The sequence below is a fragment of the Felis catus genome, chromosome C2 (assembly GCF_018350175.1).
Source record: "Felis catus isolate Fca126 chromosome C2, F.catus_Fca126_mat1.0, whole genome shotgun sequence".
Lineage (NCBI taxonomy): Eukaryota > Metazoa > Chordata > Mammalia > Carnivora > Felidae > Felis > Felis catus.
In genome coordinates this window covers 65,660,504-65,675,781 of record NC_058376.1, presented here as the reverse complement: position 1 = coordinate 65,675,781, position 15,278 = coordinate 65,660,504, and the positions used below count along the sequence as shown (strand labels likewise).

At 37.8% G+C, this 15,278-nt stretch overlaps 1 protein-coding gene and 1 non-coding gene across 11 annotated transcripts in view; both read right to left on the bottom strand.

Moving 5' to 3' along the window:
* Positions 1–1,405: 1,405 nt before the first annotated feature.
* CFAP91 (cilia and flagella associated protein 91) overlaps positions 1,406–15,278 on the bottom strand; it is a 96,278-nt gene continuing 82,405 nt past the window's right edge. For all 10 annotated transcript variants that reach the window (XM_019839805.3, XM_045036988.1, XM_045036985.1 and 7 more), the window contains 2 exons: positions 5,670–5,831; positions 1,406–4,504 (listed from right to left, as the gene is read on the bottom strand). In XM_019839805.3, coding sequence (XP_019695364.2) covers positions 5,671–5,831 — 161 coding nt within the window. In that variant the 3' untranslated portion in view covers positions 1,406–4,504; position 5,670. The remainder of the gene's footprint in view (positions 4,505–5,669; positions 5,832–15,278) is intronic.
* Positions 13,604–13,738, bottom strand: LOC111556444. Its single transcript, XR_002735916.2, has one exon. It is a non-coding gene; the product is annotated as a small nucleolar RNA SNORA70 (small nucleolar RNA).

The following is a 15,278-nucleotide window of genomic DNA, read 5'->3' as shown; positions in this document are numbered from 1 at the left end:
CCATTTTATTTGGTGCTTTCTACTGGTTTTGTTTCCTTTCTCTCTCCTATCTTCCTTTTGTATTGAGTGGTGGTGGTGGGGGGGGGGGGTGGTTAATTCAATTTTCTCCTATTAGTTTCAATGTCCTACATCTTTTTACTATCCTTTAGGATTCACCTTAGAGGTTACAGAATGTTTCCTTGAGTTATCAAAGATAATATTAAGTAACACTTTTATCTTCCTCCTAGATAATGCAAGTGCCCTAGGACAGTTTAATCCATTTATGGATTTCTGACTTATATACTACTTATGTTGTATAACTGTATTGCTATTTTTTATTGTTTTATATAGTCAATAAATATTTATCTACATGTTCTTCATTTACCTCCAACTTTCCAAGTGGGATAAATTTTCTTCTGTTTGAAAAACATCCTTGTGTTTTTCCTGTGGCAATTTCTTCTAGTGACAAATTTTGTTTCATTTATCTGAAAATATCTTTCATTGTCATTCTCAAAGGATATATTTGCAAGGTATAGAATCCTATTTTATTACACTATTTCAGCATTTTGACAATATCATTCCATTATTTTCTAGTTTTGCTTCTGATGAAAAGTCAACTATCAGCTTAATTATTGCTCTTCTGAAGGTAATTCAACTTTTCTTCTAAAAACTTTTAAGATATTTTTTCTTTTGTTTTCAGCAGTCATATTAAAATATATCTAGGTATAGATTTTTATTTTTTTTCTGTTTAGGGTTAAGAAGGGTTCCTAAATATTGAGTCTTTCACTGGTTTTAGAAAATTCACATTTCAGGGGCACCTGCGTGGCTAAGCTGGTTAAGCATCTGACTTCAACTCAGGTCATTAATCTCATGGTTTGTGAGTTCAAACCCTGCATCAGGCTCTGTGCTGTCACTGTGGAGCCTGCTTCAGATCCTGTCCCTGTCTCTCTCTGCACCTCCTCTTCTCACTATCAAAAATAAACACTTAAAAAAAAAAAAAGAAAATTCACATTTCATAAGATTTCCCAACATATTTCTTCTTAGCAATCAAATATCTAAAATCAGTGGTCGATGTATGTCTACTATCTTTTTGTCTCTTCCTAAGGAGTAAGTTATCCTACATCAATCCTTGCATCTCTTCTGTGGTTTCCATCTCTTTGTTCCTGTATTCTTTCTTAAGTAAGTTCTTCTCATCTATTTTCTAATTTACTGGTTTTCACTTTAGCTGTATTTATCCTGCTCTTAATTCCATGCATTGAATTTCTCATGTTGACTACAGTATTTTTAGATTCTAGAATTATTTTCTGCAAATCTGCTTTATCATTTTTATCATTTACAGTTCTCTTGAAAATTTCAATATTGATTTTTATCTCTTTACACATAATGTCTTAGTTCAGGCTGCCATAACAAAATACCATAGAATGGGTAGCTTAAACAACAGAAATTTATTTTTTTCACAGTTCTGCAGGCTAGGAGTCCAAGATGAAGATGTCAGCATGGTTGGTTTCTGGGGCCAACTTTCTTCTTGGTTTGTAGATCACTGCCTTCTTGCCATGTCCTCATATGGCACGGAAAAAAAGAAAAAAACAAAAAACAGAAAAAACAAGCTCTCTGGTGTCTCTTCTTATTAGGGCATCATTCCCATCATGGGGGACTCACCCTCATGATCTCATCTAATCATAATTATCTCCCACAGTCCTTATCTACACATGTCATCATACTGGAGGTTAGAGCTTCAACATCTGAATTTGGGAGGGACACAAGTCCATAGCACTCCACCCCAGCCCTCCCCTCCCCCAATTCATGTCCTTCTCACATGCAAAATACATTCATTCCATCCCAATAGCCCCCGAAGTCTTAACTCATTAGAGCATCAACTAAATCTCATCTAAATATCCTCTAAATCACAAATCGGGTATGGGTGAGAGTCAAGGTATGAGTCATCCTGAGGCAAAATCCTCTCCAGCTGTGAATAAGTCATGTACCTCTAAAATATAATGGCAGAACAAATATAGAATAGATATTCTCATTCCAAAGGGAGAAATCAGAAAGAAGAAAGAAGTAATGGGTCCCAAATAAGTCCAAAGCCTAGCTAGACAAATCCTATCAGATTCTTAAGCTTGAAATTAATCCTCTCTGCCTCAATGTCCTGCCTTCTAGGTCTGTGGGGATGGCAGCATTACTCCCATGGATCAGGAGGATGGCCCAATGCTTTGGTTCTGCTGTGTCCCATTGTCCTCTTGGTGAGGGTCCTATCATTGCACTTCTGCCTGGATCAGGTCCCACGGTGGTCCCACTCTTAGGGTTCTACATCAAGGCCATCTGACCTGTTGAAACTGTTTGAAGAATTGTGTACTTTTGCCTCACAGTAGCTCTATCGGTTCATCCTGTCAAAGCCAAGAGGTCTGACAGCCTTCCTTCATTTCATCCTGCCTCCATCTCCTTCAGTTCAAACTGGCAGTATTCCTACTCTTATAATCCTATAAGCTCTTTATCAAATAGCTGTTCAACCACACCCTTAATGTTCTTTTCAGAATACACTTTCTCATTTCTTTGAAATATGGATAGACTGAGAATTTTCCAAACCTTCAAGTTCTTATTCCTTTTTGTTTAATAATTCCTTCTTCATTTCATCTCCCTTCAATATTTTACTGTATCAGCAGTCAGGAGTAACCAAGTCACTCCTTCAATACTTTGTTTAGAAGTCTTCTCAGCTAACTATCCAATTTCATAGCTCACAAGTTCTACCTCCCACAAAACACTACAACAAAGTTCAGCCAAGTTCTTTGCCACTTTATAAATGATTGTGTTCCATCTAGTTTCCAGTAACACGTTCCCTATTTCTGTCTGACACCTTACCAGAATTGCCCTTAATATCTATATTTCTAGTATATACTGCACAACTCTCCTGCCTCTGGCCATTCTCTAGTTTCAAAGCTGCTTCCACATTGTTGAACTATTTGTTACAGCAGCTTTCCACTCCTGGCACCAAAATCTGTCTTAGATCAGGTTGCCATAACAACATAGATTGGGTGGCTAAAACAATAGAAATTTATTTTCTCACAATTCTGGAGGCTAGAAGTCCATAGTAGTAAGCATAGCTATTTTTAAATCTAATAATTCCAATAGTTTAGATCCCTTTAGGTTTGTTTCTATTACCTGTAATTTCTGCTACTGCTTGTTCTCATGTACCTGGATATCCTTGATCATATACTGGAAATTGTATATAAAAACCTGTTTTTGAAAAGAGGTCTAGGATGATGTCATCTTTCTACAAAGAGAATTTATGTTTTGTTTCTGACAAGTTTTCTGAAGCAACAGGAATCAATGATCTCTTTAATTCAATTTCTGCAACTGAGATTTTTTTGGAGCATTCAGATGACTGGAAGCTAAACTGTAGTCTTTGTGAGGGACAGTTATTTCCAATTAATCCTTACTACTGGCACACAGCCTTTTAGAGTCCAACCTAAATGGAAGAGGCTTACCAGGGCCTCCAGTATGACTCCAGTTTTTGTCCCCTTAGTTTTACAAAGCTGGGGAAAGATTCACTCAGCTTTTCAGCCAAATTTTCTAGAATTTGCACATTCCCTCAGGGGAGGAAAAAAAAGTGGCTCTAAATGCCAGAACCAACTCTCTGAATTTTGCTCCTAGATATTTGCCCAGCAATTCCTCACTATTAGGTCTCCATTGTTTTCAAGCTAATTAAAAATATTTTTAACTCAACAGTCCACGCCTACATCCTTAAGCATTATTAAATCTCACATCTGTCCTTCCCTCCTTCTGAGAAGGGAGAGAGAGTAATACATACTATGGGGGCAACTAAACATCATGTTCCAAACATTGTTTTAAGTTTGTTTTTGAGAGAGAGAGAGAGGGGGAGGGAAAGAGAGAAAGAGAGACTGAGCACAAATGGAGGAGGGGCAGATAGAGAATCCCAAGTGGGCTCCTCACCATCAGTGCCGAGCCTAATGCAGGGCTTGAAATCACGAACTGCGAGATCATGACCTGAGCCGAAATCGAGAGTCCAATACTTAACCGACTGAGCCACCACATGCCCCTTTGTTCTAAACATGTAATAAAGCAGTAAAGAGATCCTTTATACTCAGAAGTAAATGCACACATATTTAATTTAAATTATGTAAATTATTAATAATATTAAATTTACATATAAGAAAAATGACTATCCAAACATTAAGGGTAATTTTATCACAATAAGATAGGCAAAATGCTATGGTCCTTGAATTTATATTATATAGATGTATGGATAACATTCCATGTAAATACATGGTTTATATCTTCAGTGATTTCAGAGGTTATTTCATTATTAATTAAAAACAAAAGGTTTTCTGCTATAATTTACAGCCATAGCTAGGTATTTAAGAGTCCTTTATCTGCTTTCTGTCTGCTTTCATTCTTAACTGCCCCCTCATCTCAACATTCCTTCCATGATCCTCATTGGTTGAAACTTCAGGTCCCAATAGATTCCCCTGCAGATGGTCTGTTGGTCACGTAAGTGCAGGCAAACCTGTAGTGAAGGGAATTATTATATAAGATTATGTTAGTGGCAGAGCTGGCCAACACTCAAACCTTCTGAACGCCAGGCTCAAATGTGCCCCTAAGCCTTGTGCCTTCCCTATCCTGACAGCATGCCCTCAGGCCAAAGTAGCAGATGACATGCTTCCATCAGAGGAGGGCTGAAGAAGGTATAGGCAAAGGGTTCACTTCCTTTCTTATAAAAATTCTCATGAGAATTTTACTTTCAACTGACTCTCTAACACTTCTCCTAGTAATTCGGTAAGACAGTTTGGCTCAAATATGTTACTAAGTAACACTGCTTGACCCCTGATTGGTAACTAGCATCTAACTGGAAGGAATTATAAATGAACTATTAATACCTAATAGGAAACCACAGGTTTGTGTGCTGACTTCTTTGACTAGATGAATCCATCAGGAGGACCCTAGAAATTATGCCTATGGAATCGTTACAAGATATACTGGCCCCTGAGGCATGTAAACCAGGCAGGTCCTGCACCTACCCAATGTGAATTTCTTTTCCTTGCACCTGAGCTTTGTAAGCAGGGGACTAAAGAAAATAGCTAGTGTTCTTCTATGTGGATTTGGCAAGAGCTTCCATGGGAAGAGAAATACCGGATGCTGCCCTACTTGAAGCTGTGGTTCCTGTCTTGCATTTTTCTGGATAGATAGATACTCAAATCGTATCAAACGATTGCCTTGTGACTAGGAATGCTTAGTTGAGCCTAGACCAACTCCTGGTGGGCTAGAATTGGGCAGGCTCTGCCTAATGCTATGCTTACAACTAGTATGATAGGATAGGTAGTTTGTCTACTCGATAAGGGTTGTTTTTTGTTTTTTTTTTTTTTTTACACAGACACATTTTACAGCTTATTTATGATGGAATACCATCATATACTATGAGGACTCAAAAAATAAAACAGAATCCTCTTTTCTGGTCACAAGAGTCCAGTTGCTATAATATCAACTCTATTCTCTAATAATTTCAATAGCAGATTCCATAACCTAGATGGAATGGGCCAATTAAAATGGGAGTGTTTCACTTTCTTAAACAGAGGACAATCTTTCCACATTACGGTTTTTAGAGTATAGCAGAGAGCTGAATGATGCTGCCTCTCCTCCTCTCTGCTTCCTTTCAGATGAAAAATCAAACTCACCTTAGTTGTTTTTCTCATTTTGAGTTTCTTCCTCTAGTAACTGGTCAGTGTCTGAGACCTCGTCTTGCTGTTGCTCAACAAACTTCTTTTTGAGCATGGCTTCTGTGTGTCTGTGGATGACCTGATGGGCTGCAAGGATATGCTTCTGCTGTGCGTTCCTCACTGTACCAAAGTGACAAAAATTTTTACTCAGAAAATCTGAACAAAGTCATTCCCAGAGACTTTCAAGAAGGCAGTGACAGAAATGACAATTTTGTAAACCACATATTCCCTTACTTAAGGCTGACTGGATTAAGTGAAAATTAACTGCTGTTTTCGAAGTATACCTTCTATAGGTAACCTGACCCAAAGTTTATTTATTTAAAGTTTATTTATTTTGAGAGAGAGAGAACACAGCATGAGTGGGAGAAGGGCAGAGAGAGAATGAGAGAGAGAATCCCATGCAGGCTCTGCACTGACAGCACATGGAGCCTGACGCAGGGCTTGATCTCGCAAATGGCAAGATCATGACATGGGCCGAAATCAAGAGTCAGACGCTTAACCGACTGAGCTACCCAGATGCTCCAAGATCCAAAGTTTATTATTGCTGCCCCTCTGTACCCACCCTCCAGTTCAGTCTCACCATATCCCTCCCCACCAGGCTTGCCTCTATTCCCTTCCTCCTCAGCTTCGCTTATCTGGAATATCTGTGCTCCAAATCCAACCCTTTCTTCAAAGCCCAACTCAGGTCCCAGCTCCTCCAGAAGTCTCCTCTGACTGCCAGCCACATTTACCATTGCCACACTTGAGTTTATACAAATCATGCAGCACTGAAGCACTTGATGTGAGTTCCATTTTGTCTTTTAACTAGATTGTAAATGACTTAGAGGTAGAGCACTTGTCTCATACTTCTCTCTGAACTTTTGTTCCTAATATGGGGGATACCTGTTGAGTGACGATGAGTTTCTAAGCCCATGGCTATATAAGGCGGTCCCAGCTCCATATCTTAAGAATATTTATTATTAAGAATTAGTACATTAAGCGTCCCATTTCCCTTAGATGCCAGGCATTGTTTTAAACAGTTAGCATATATTGATTTAAACCACCGCACAACCCTAAAAGAGAGTATTATTAATATCCCCATTTACAGATGAGGAAGCTGAGACACAGAGATTAGGTAATTTACGCTAAATCCTACAGCTAGTGAAGGACAGTAAGAAGTACTGTGGATTCTGTGCTATGCAGGTATCAGTGAGTTTACATAGGATAAATCACACAGCAACTTACCCTTCATAGTACTATGGTTGAAAGAATGGGTACTTTGGAGTCACACAGACCATCGTTCAAATCTGTAAGTCATATAATGTCTCTAAGCACTAATTTCTATAATTGAAAAATGAGAATACACCTACAGCTACTGTAGGTGTAAGAAACTGAGATAAGTCACTTAAATAATTAAGCTTCTTTCCCTCAGAGCCTGGAGAAGCTAGGGGAGAGAGTTACAAACTAGTAACTATTAAACACACTATTTCCCTGCCTCTTTCAATTCCCTCAGGTAGAATTGACTTGAAGCAGGCTGACCTTTGGACCTAGGAAAAATAAAAAGGAGTTGCATATTTTCTTAAAGATCTAGAAAACACATGATCCCTTCTATCAGGTGACACAGAAATATTACTTTATCTGAAAATGAAATATTGTTATCATCACTATTCTACACGGTTGACAGGAATATGAATTAGAACAATCTTTTTGTGGGGGCAATTTGGTAGTATCTAGCAAAATTAAAATGCACATATCCTATTTCCAGTGCTGTACTGCTAGTTACTGTCAGAAGCATGACCAGGATATATGTAAAATATGTTGATTATAGCACTGCTCGTATAGGAAAACACAGTGAAACAAACTAAATGTTTATCACAGAGGGTACTGGTTTAAAAATTATAGTACAATTATGTAATGGGAAAATAAGATATTTTCTTGTTCTCTTCAAATGCATTAGCACTCCACCATTCCTTTATCCCCATTAGGTGGTATGAAATGTTATACCAAAACCTGTACAGAATTTTCCTACACAACACAGAAACCTTTGGAGGTGTTATTTCACTTCTTTTTTTTCATTTTTTGACTGTAAACATTTGAGGCTTACAAAGATCATTTTACCTTTTTAAAAAAATTCCACCATAATTAATATAGTATTACATTAGTTTCAGGTGTACAATATAGTAATTCAACAATCCTATACATTACTCAGTGCTCATCACGTCATATACTCTCAATCCCCTTCACCTATTTCACCCATTTGCTCACTAACCTCCCAACTGGTAACCATCAGTTATCTATATTTAGAAATCCATTTACTTCTTTTTTTCTTTGTTCATTTGTTCTGTTCTAATGTAACATATGGTGTTGGTCTTTCTCTGGCTGACATATATCACTTAGCATTATCCCCTCTAGACCATTCATGTTGTTGCAAAATTTCATTCTTTTTTATGGCTGGGTAATATTCCATTGTGGATATACACCATATCTTCTTTATTCATCTATCGATGGACACTTGGGCTGCTTCCATAATCTGGTTATTGTAAATAAGGCTGCAATAAACATAGGGGTGCATATATCTTTTCAAATGAGTGCTTTCATATCCTTTGGGTAAATTCTCAGTAGTGGAATTACTGGATCATATGGTAATTCTATTTTTTATTTTTTGAGGAACCTCCATACTGTCCTCTACAGTGGCTACACCAGTTTGCATTCCCATCAACAGTACAAGAGGGTTCCTTTTTCTCCACATCCTTGCAAACACTTGTTTCTTGTTTTTTGTTTTTGTTTGTTTTTTAGCCATTCTGACTGGTATGAGGGGATATTTCACCATGGTTTTAATTGCATTTCCAAGATGATTAGTGATGTGAGCATCTTCATGTGTCTATTGACCAACTGTGTATCTTCTTTGGAGAAATGTCTGTTCATGTCTTCTGCCCATTTTAAAATTGGATTGTTTTTTGGTGTTGAGTTGTAAAAGTTCTTTAGATATTTTGGATACTAAACCTTTATCAGATATGTTATTTGCAAATATCTTCTCCCATTCAGTTGGTTGGCTTTTAGTTTTGTTGAATATTTCCTTTATGGTGCAGATTTTTTTTTTTTTTGATGTAGTCCCAGTAGTTTATTTTTGCTTTTCTTTTCTTTGCCTCAGGAGACATATTTAGAAAAATGTTGCTTTGGATGATGTCAGAGAAATTGCTCCCTGTGCTCTCTTCTAGAACTTTTATGGGTTTAGGTCTCACATTTGGGTCCTTAATCCATTTTGAGTGTACTTTTGTATATGGTGTAAGAAAGTGAACTAGTTTCATTCTTTTGCATGTAGCTATCCAGTTTTTCCAGCACCATTTGTTGAAGAGACTTTTTCTTGCCTCCTTTATAAAAAATAGTTAACCATATAATCATGGGTTTACTTCTGGGCTCTCAATTCTGCTCCATTGATCTATGGGTCTGTTTTTTTGTGCCAGTAACTGACAGTTTTGGGTATCCTGAAATCCGGGATTGTGATACCTCCAGTTTTATTCTTTTCCAAGACTGCCTTGGCCATTCAGGGTCTTTTGTGGTTCCATACAAATTTCAGGATTACTTGTTCTACTTATGTGAAAAATGCGATTGGTATTTTGATAGGGATTGCATCAAATATGTAGATTGTTTTGTGTAGTGTGGACATTTTAACAATATTTGTTCTCTCAGCCTATGAACATGGGATGTCTTTCCATTTCTTTGTGTCTTCTTCAATTTCTTTCATCAATGTTTTAAGGTGTTTAGGGTATAGGTATTTCACCTCCTTAGTTAAGTTTATTGCTAGATTTTTTATTCTTTTTGGTGCAATTGTAAATGGGATTTTCTTAATTTTTCTTTCTGCTACTTCATTTTTAATAAATATAAAATAATATATTGGGTTTGTATCCTGCAACCTTACCAAATTCATTTATCAGATGTAGTAGGTTTTTGGTGGAGTCTTCAGGCTTTTCTTTATATATTATCATGCCACCTGCAAAAGAAAGTTTTTCTTTTTCTTACTAATTTGGATGCCTTTTATTTCTTTTGTTGTCTGACTGCTTGTGGCTAGGACTTCTAGTGCTATGTTGAATAAAACTGGTGAAAGTGGACATCCTTGTCTTATTCCTGAATTTATGGGAAAGCTCTCAGTTTTATACCACTAAGTATAATGTCAGCTGTGGATTTTTCATATATGGCCTTTACTATGTTGAGGTATGTTTCCACCCAACCTACTTTGTTGAGGGTTTTTATCATGAATGAATGCCCTACTTCATCAAATGCTTTTTCTGCATCTATTGAAATTATCATATGGCTTTTATACTTTTTCTTGTTGATGGGATGTATCACATTAATTGATTTGCAAATACCAAACCACCACCAGAAAGAAATCCCACTTGATCATGATGAATTTTTAATGTGTCGTTGGATTTGGTTTGCTAATATTTTCTTGAGGACTTTTGCATCTATGTTCATCAGAGATATTGGCCTGTAGTTCTCTTGTTTTGTAGTGTCTTTATCTGGTTTTGGTATCAGGGTACAGCTGGCCTCATAGAAGACATGTGAAAACTTTCCTTCCTCTTCTATTTTTTGGAATAGTTTGAGAAAATAGGTATTAACACTTATTTAAATGTTTGCTAGAATTCACCTGTGAAGCCATCTTGTCCTAAACTTTTGTTTGTTGTGGGCTTGTTTGTTTTTATTACTGACTCAATCTACCATGCTGGTGATTAGTCTGTTCAAATTTTTCTTCCTGATCTAGTTTGGGAAGGTTATATATTTCTCAGAATTTATCCATTTCTATGTTGTCCAGTTTGTTGCCATATAATTTTTCATAATATTCTCCTAACTCTTGGTATTTCTGTGGTTTCAGTTGTTATTTCTCTTTTCTGATTTTGAGTCCCCCAGCCACCTTTTTTTTAAGAGAGACAGTGTGGGGAAAGAGGAAAGAGAGAAGGGTAGAGAGGAAATCTTAAGCAGACTCCATGCACAGGGCAGAGCTCAACACATGGCTAGATCTCATGACCCTGAGATCATAACCTGAACCAAAATCAAGAGTTGGATGCTTCACCAACTAAGCCACCCATGTGCACCATTCTCTCTCTCTCTCTCTCTCTCTCTCTCTTTTTTTTTTTTGTTGATGAGTCTGGCTAAAAGTTTATCAATTTTTTTTTTAAATCTTTTCAAAGAAAAAGCTCCTGGTTTCCTTGATTTCTTCTTTAATCTTTATTATTTCCTTCTGTCTACTGGTTTTGAGTTTTGTTTGTTGTTATTCTTCTAGGTGTAAGGTTAGGTTGAGATTTTGTTGCTTCTTGAGGTAGGCCTGTGTTGCTATAGTCTTCCTTCTTAGAACAGCATTTCCTGAATCCCAATGATTTGGGGTCATTGTGTTTTCATTTCCATTTGTCTCCATGTAGTTTTTAATTTCTTGGCTGATCCATTCATTGTTCAGTAGCATGTTATTTAACTTCTATCTAGGTGTTCTTTCCAGGTTTTTTCTTGTGATTGATTTCTAGTTTCATAACATTGTAGTTGGACTAGAAGTATGACTTCAAACTTTTTGAATTTTTAAAATTATTTTGTGGCTTAACATGTAATCTATTCTGGACAATGTTCCATGTGCACTCGAACGTGTATTCTGCTGTTTTAAGATGAAAAGTTCTGAGTGTCTCTTAGATCCATTTGGCCCAATGTATCATCCAAAGCCCCTGTTTCCTTACTGATTTTGTTTTGATGATCTATCCATTGTTGTAAGTGGGGTGTTAAAGTCCCCTATTATTATTTTATTACTATTGATTACTTCCTTTATGTGTGTTAATAGCTTCTTCACATATTTGAGTGCTCTCATGCTGGGTATAGAACTATTTACAATCGTTGTATCTTCTTGTTGGATTATCCCCTTTATGATTATGTAGTGTCTTTCTTTGTAGCTTGTTATAGTCTTTGTTTAAACATTTTTTTAACGTTTATTTATGAGAGACAGAGACAGAGCATGAGTGGGGGAAGAGCAGGGACAGGGGGAGACACAGAATCCAAAGCAGGCTCCGCTCCAGGCTCTGAGCTGTCAGAACAGAGCCCAATGCAGGGCTTGAACCCATGAACTGTGAGATCATGACCTGAGCCAAAGTTGGATGCTTTGGCTGGACACCCAGGTGCCCTGGTCTTTCTTTGAAAGTCTTTTTGTCTGATACAAGTACTACTTACCTTTCTTTTTACTTCCATTTGCATGATAAATGTTTTTCTATACTTTCACTTTCAATCTGCATATATCTTTAAGTCTGAAATGAGTCTCTTATACGCAGCATATAGATGGGCCTTTTTTTTTTTTTAAGCTATTTGTTTATTTATGTAATCTCTATACCCAATGTGGGGCTCAATCTTGTTTCTTTATCCATTCCATCACCCTTTTGATTGGAATATTTAGTCCATTTACATTCAAAGTAATATGGATAAGTATGTACTTATTTCCATTTGTTACTTGTTTACAGTTATTTTTATTGTTCTTCTCTGTTCCTTTTTTTTTACTCTCTTCTCTCATGGTTTGCTGATTTTCTTTAGAGATGTACTTAGATTCCTTTCTCTTTATTTTTTGCATATTACTGTTTTTTTAATTAAAACAATTTTTTAAATGTTTATTCATTCTTGAGAGAGACAGAGCATGAATGGGGGAAGGGCAGAGAGAGAGAGAGAGAGAGAAAGAGAGAGAGACAGGATATGAAGCAGGATCCAGGCTCTGAGCCACCAGCACAGAGCCTGACATGGGGCTTAAACTCAAAAACTGAGATCATGACCTGAGCCAAAGTCAGATGCCTAGCTGACTGAGCCACCCAGGCACCCCTCTATTACGGATTTTTGATTTGTTGTTACCATTAGGTTGATATACAACATCTATGCATATAACACTCCATATTAAATTGATGGTTACTTAAGTTTGAACCCATTCTAAAAGCATTCTAAAAGCACTCCTCCTCCCTCTACATCATAGGTATATGGTGTCATGTTTTATGTCTGTGAGTCCTTTGACTGATTTTTATAGATGTACTTAATTTTACTGCTTTTGTGCTTCCTACTTTTCTTACTCTTGCTTATGGTGTTTGCTTTCCACTCAAGGAGTCCTCTTTAACGTTTATTTGTCCAGGAAACTCTCTCTCCTATTGTGAATAAAATCCTTGATGGATACAGTATTCTTGGTTGCAGTTTTCTTTCATTCAGCATTTTTCTTATATCATGCCTCCCTTCTGGCCCTTCTTCTGCTGAAAAATTAACTCATATCCCTATTTGATTTCCCTTATATGTAACTGTTTTCTTTTGCTGCTTTATCACTACTTTTTGCATTTTAATTTTTATGTGTTGACCTTCTTTGGGTTGATTTTTGGGGGGAGCTCTATGTGCCTCCTGAATTTTTGTTTTCTTCCCCAGATTCAGGAAGTTTTGAGCTATTATTTCTTCAAATAACATTTTCTTCTCCCACCCCCTTTTCTCTGACTTCTCCTTCTTGTATCTCTATAATGTGAATATTATGTTTGGTGGTGTGGCTGAGTTCCCTTAACCTATATTCATTTTTTATCACTCTTTTTTCTCTTTCCTGTTCAGTTTGCTTGCTTTTCATTACTCTGTCCTCCAGACCACTAATCTGTTCTTCTGATTCCTCTAGTCCACTATTTTTCCCCTCTAGTGTACTTTTTATTTCAGTTATTGAGTTCTTCATCTCTGGTTCTTTTTTATATTTTCTCTCCTTGTTGAGGTCCTCCACTCCACTGTGTACCTTTATGACCATTAATTTATTTTTGACAAGTAGTAGGATTTATTGGTGGGCATGAATAAGGAGAGGGCAGTGCTGAGGTTCTCAAGAGTGCTGAGTCTACCATTTTCCCAGGGGCCAAAATTTGGGATGTATTTGATGCTAAAGCCATCTGAGATGTCTTGAAGGTCCCCTTAGGGCCACCCATACAATCAACAGGCTATGTAATCACACACTGCCAAGGAGGTACTCTTTGCAGCCATTGTACACTGGGCTCCCATGGGAAAAGAGCACATTATGACCATTACTTTTTTTTTTTTAATATATGAAATTTATTGTCAAATTGGTTTCCATACAACACCCAGTGCTCATCCCAAAAGATGCCCTCTTCAATGCCCATCACCTACCTTCCCCTCCCTCCCACCCCCCATCAGCCCTCAGTTTGTTCTCAGTTTTTAAGAGTCTCTTATGCTTTGGCTCTCTCCCACTCTAACCTCTTTTTTTTTTTTCCTTCCCCTCCCCCATGGGTTCCTGTTAAGTTTCTCAGGATCCACATAAGAGTGAAACCATATGGTATCTGTCTTTGTATGGCTTATTTCACTTAACATCACACTCACCAGTTCCATCCACGTTGCTACAAACGGCCATATTTCATTCTTTCTCATGGCCACGTAGTATTCCATTGTGTATATAAACCACAATTTCTTTATCCATTCATCAGTTGATGGACATTTAGGCTCTTTCCATAATTTGGCTATTGTTGAGAGTGCTGCTATAAACATTGGGGTACAAGTGGCCCTATGCATCAGTACTCCTGTATCCCTTGGGTAAATTCCTAGCAGTGCTATTGCTGGGTCATAGGGTAGGTCTATTTTTAATTTTCTGAGGAACCTCCACACTGTTTTCCAGAGTGGCTGCACCAGTTTGCATTCCCACCAACAGTGCAAGAGGGTTCCCGTTTCTCCACATCCTCTCCAGCATCTATAGTCTCCTGATTTGTTCATTTTGGCCACTCTGACTGGTGTGAGGTGATACCTGAGTGTGGTTTTGATTTGTATTTCCCTGATAAGGAGCGACGTTGAGCATCTCTTCATGTGCCTGCTGGCCATCCAGATGTCTTCTTTAGAGAAGTGTCTATTCATGTTTTCTGCCCATTTCTTCACTGGGTTGTTTTTCAGGTGTGGAGTTTGGTGAGCTCTTTATAGATTTTGGATACTAGCCCTTTGTCTGATATGTCATTTGCAAATATCTTTTCCCATTCCGTTGGTTGCCTTTTTTTTTTTCAACATTTTTTATTTATTTTTGGGACAGAGAGAGACAGAGCATGAACGGGGGAGGGGCAGAGAGAGAGGGAGACACAGAATCGGAAACAGGCTCCAGGCTCCGAGCCATCAGCCCAGAGCCTGACGCGGGGCTCGAACTCACGGACCGTGAGATCGTGACCCGGCTGAAGTCGGACGCTTAACCGACTGCGCCACCCAGGCACCCCCGTTGGTTGCCTTTTAGTTTTGTTGGTTGTTTGCTGTGCAGAAGCTTTTTATCTTCATGAGGTCCCAATAGTTCATTTTTGCTTTTAATTCCCTTGCCTTTGGGGATGTGTCGAGTAAGAAATTGCTACAGCTGAGGTCAGAGAGGTCTTTTTCTGCTTTCTCCTCTAGGGTTTTGATGGTTTCCTGTCTCACATTCAGGTCCTTTATCCATTTTGAGTTTATTTTTGTGAATGGTGTGAGAAAGTGGTCTAGTTTCATTCTTCTGCATGTTGCTGTCCAGTTCTCCCAGCACCACTTGTTAAAGAGACTTTTTCCATTGGATATTCTTTCCTGCTTTGTCAAAGATTAGTTGGCCATACT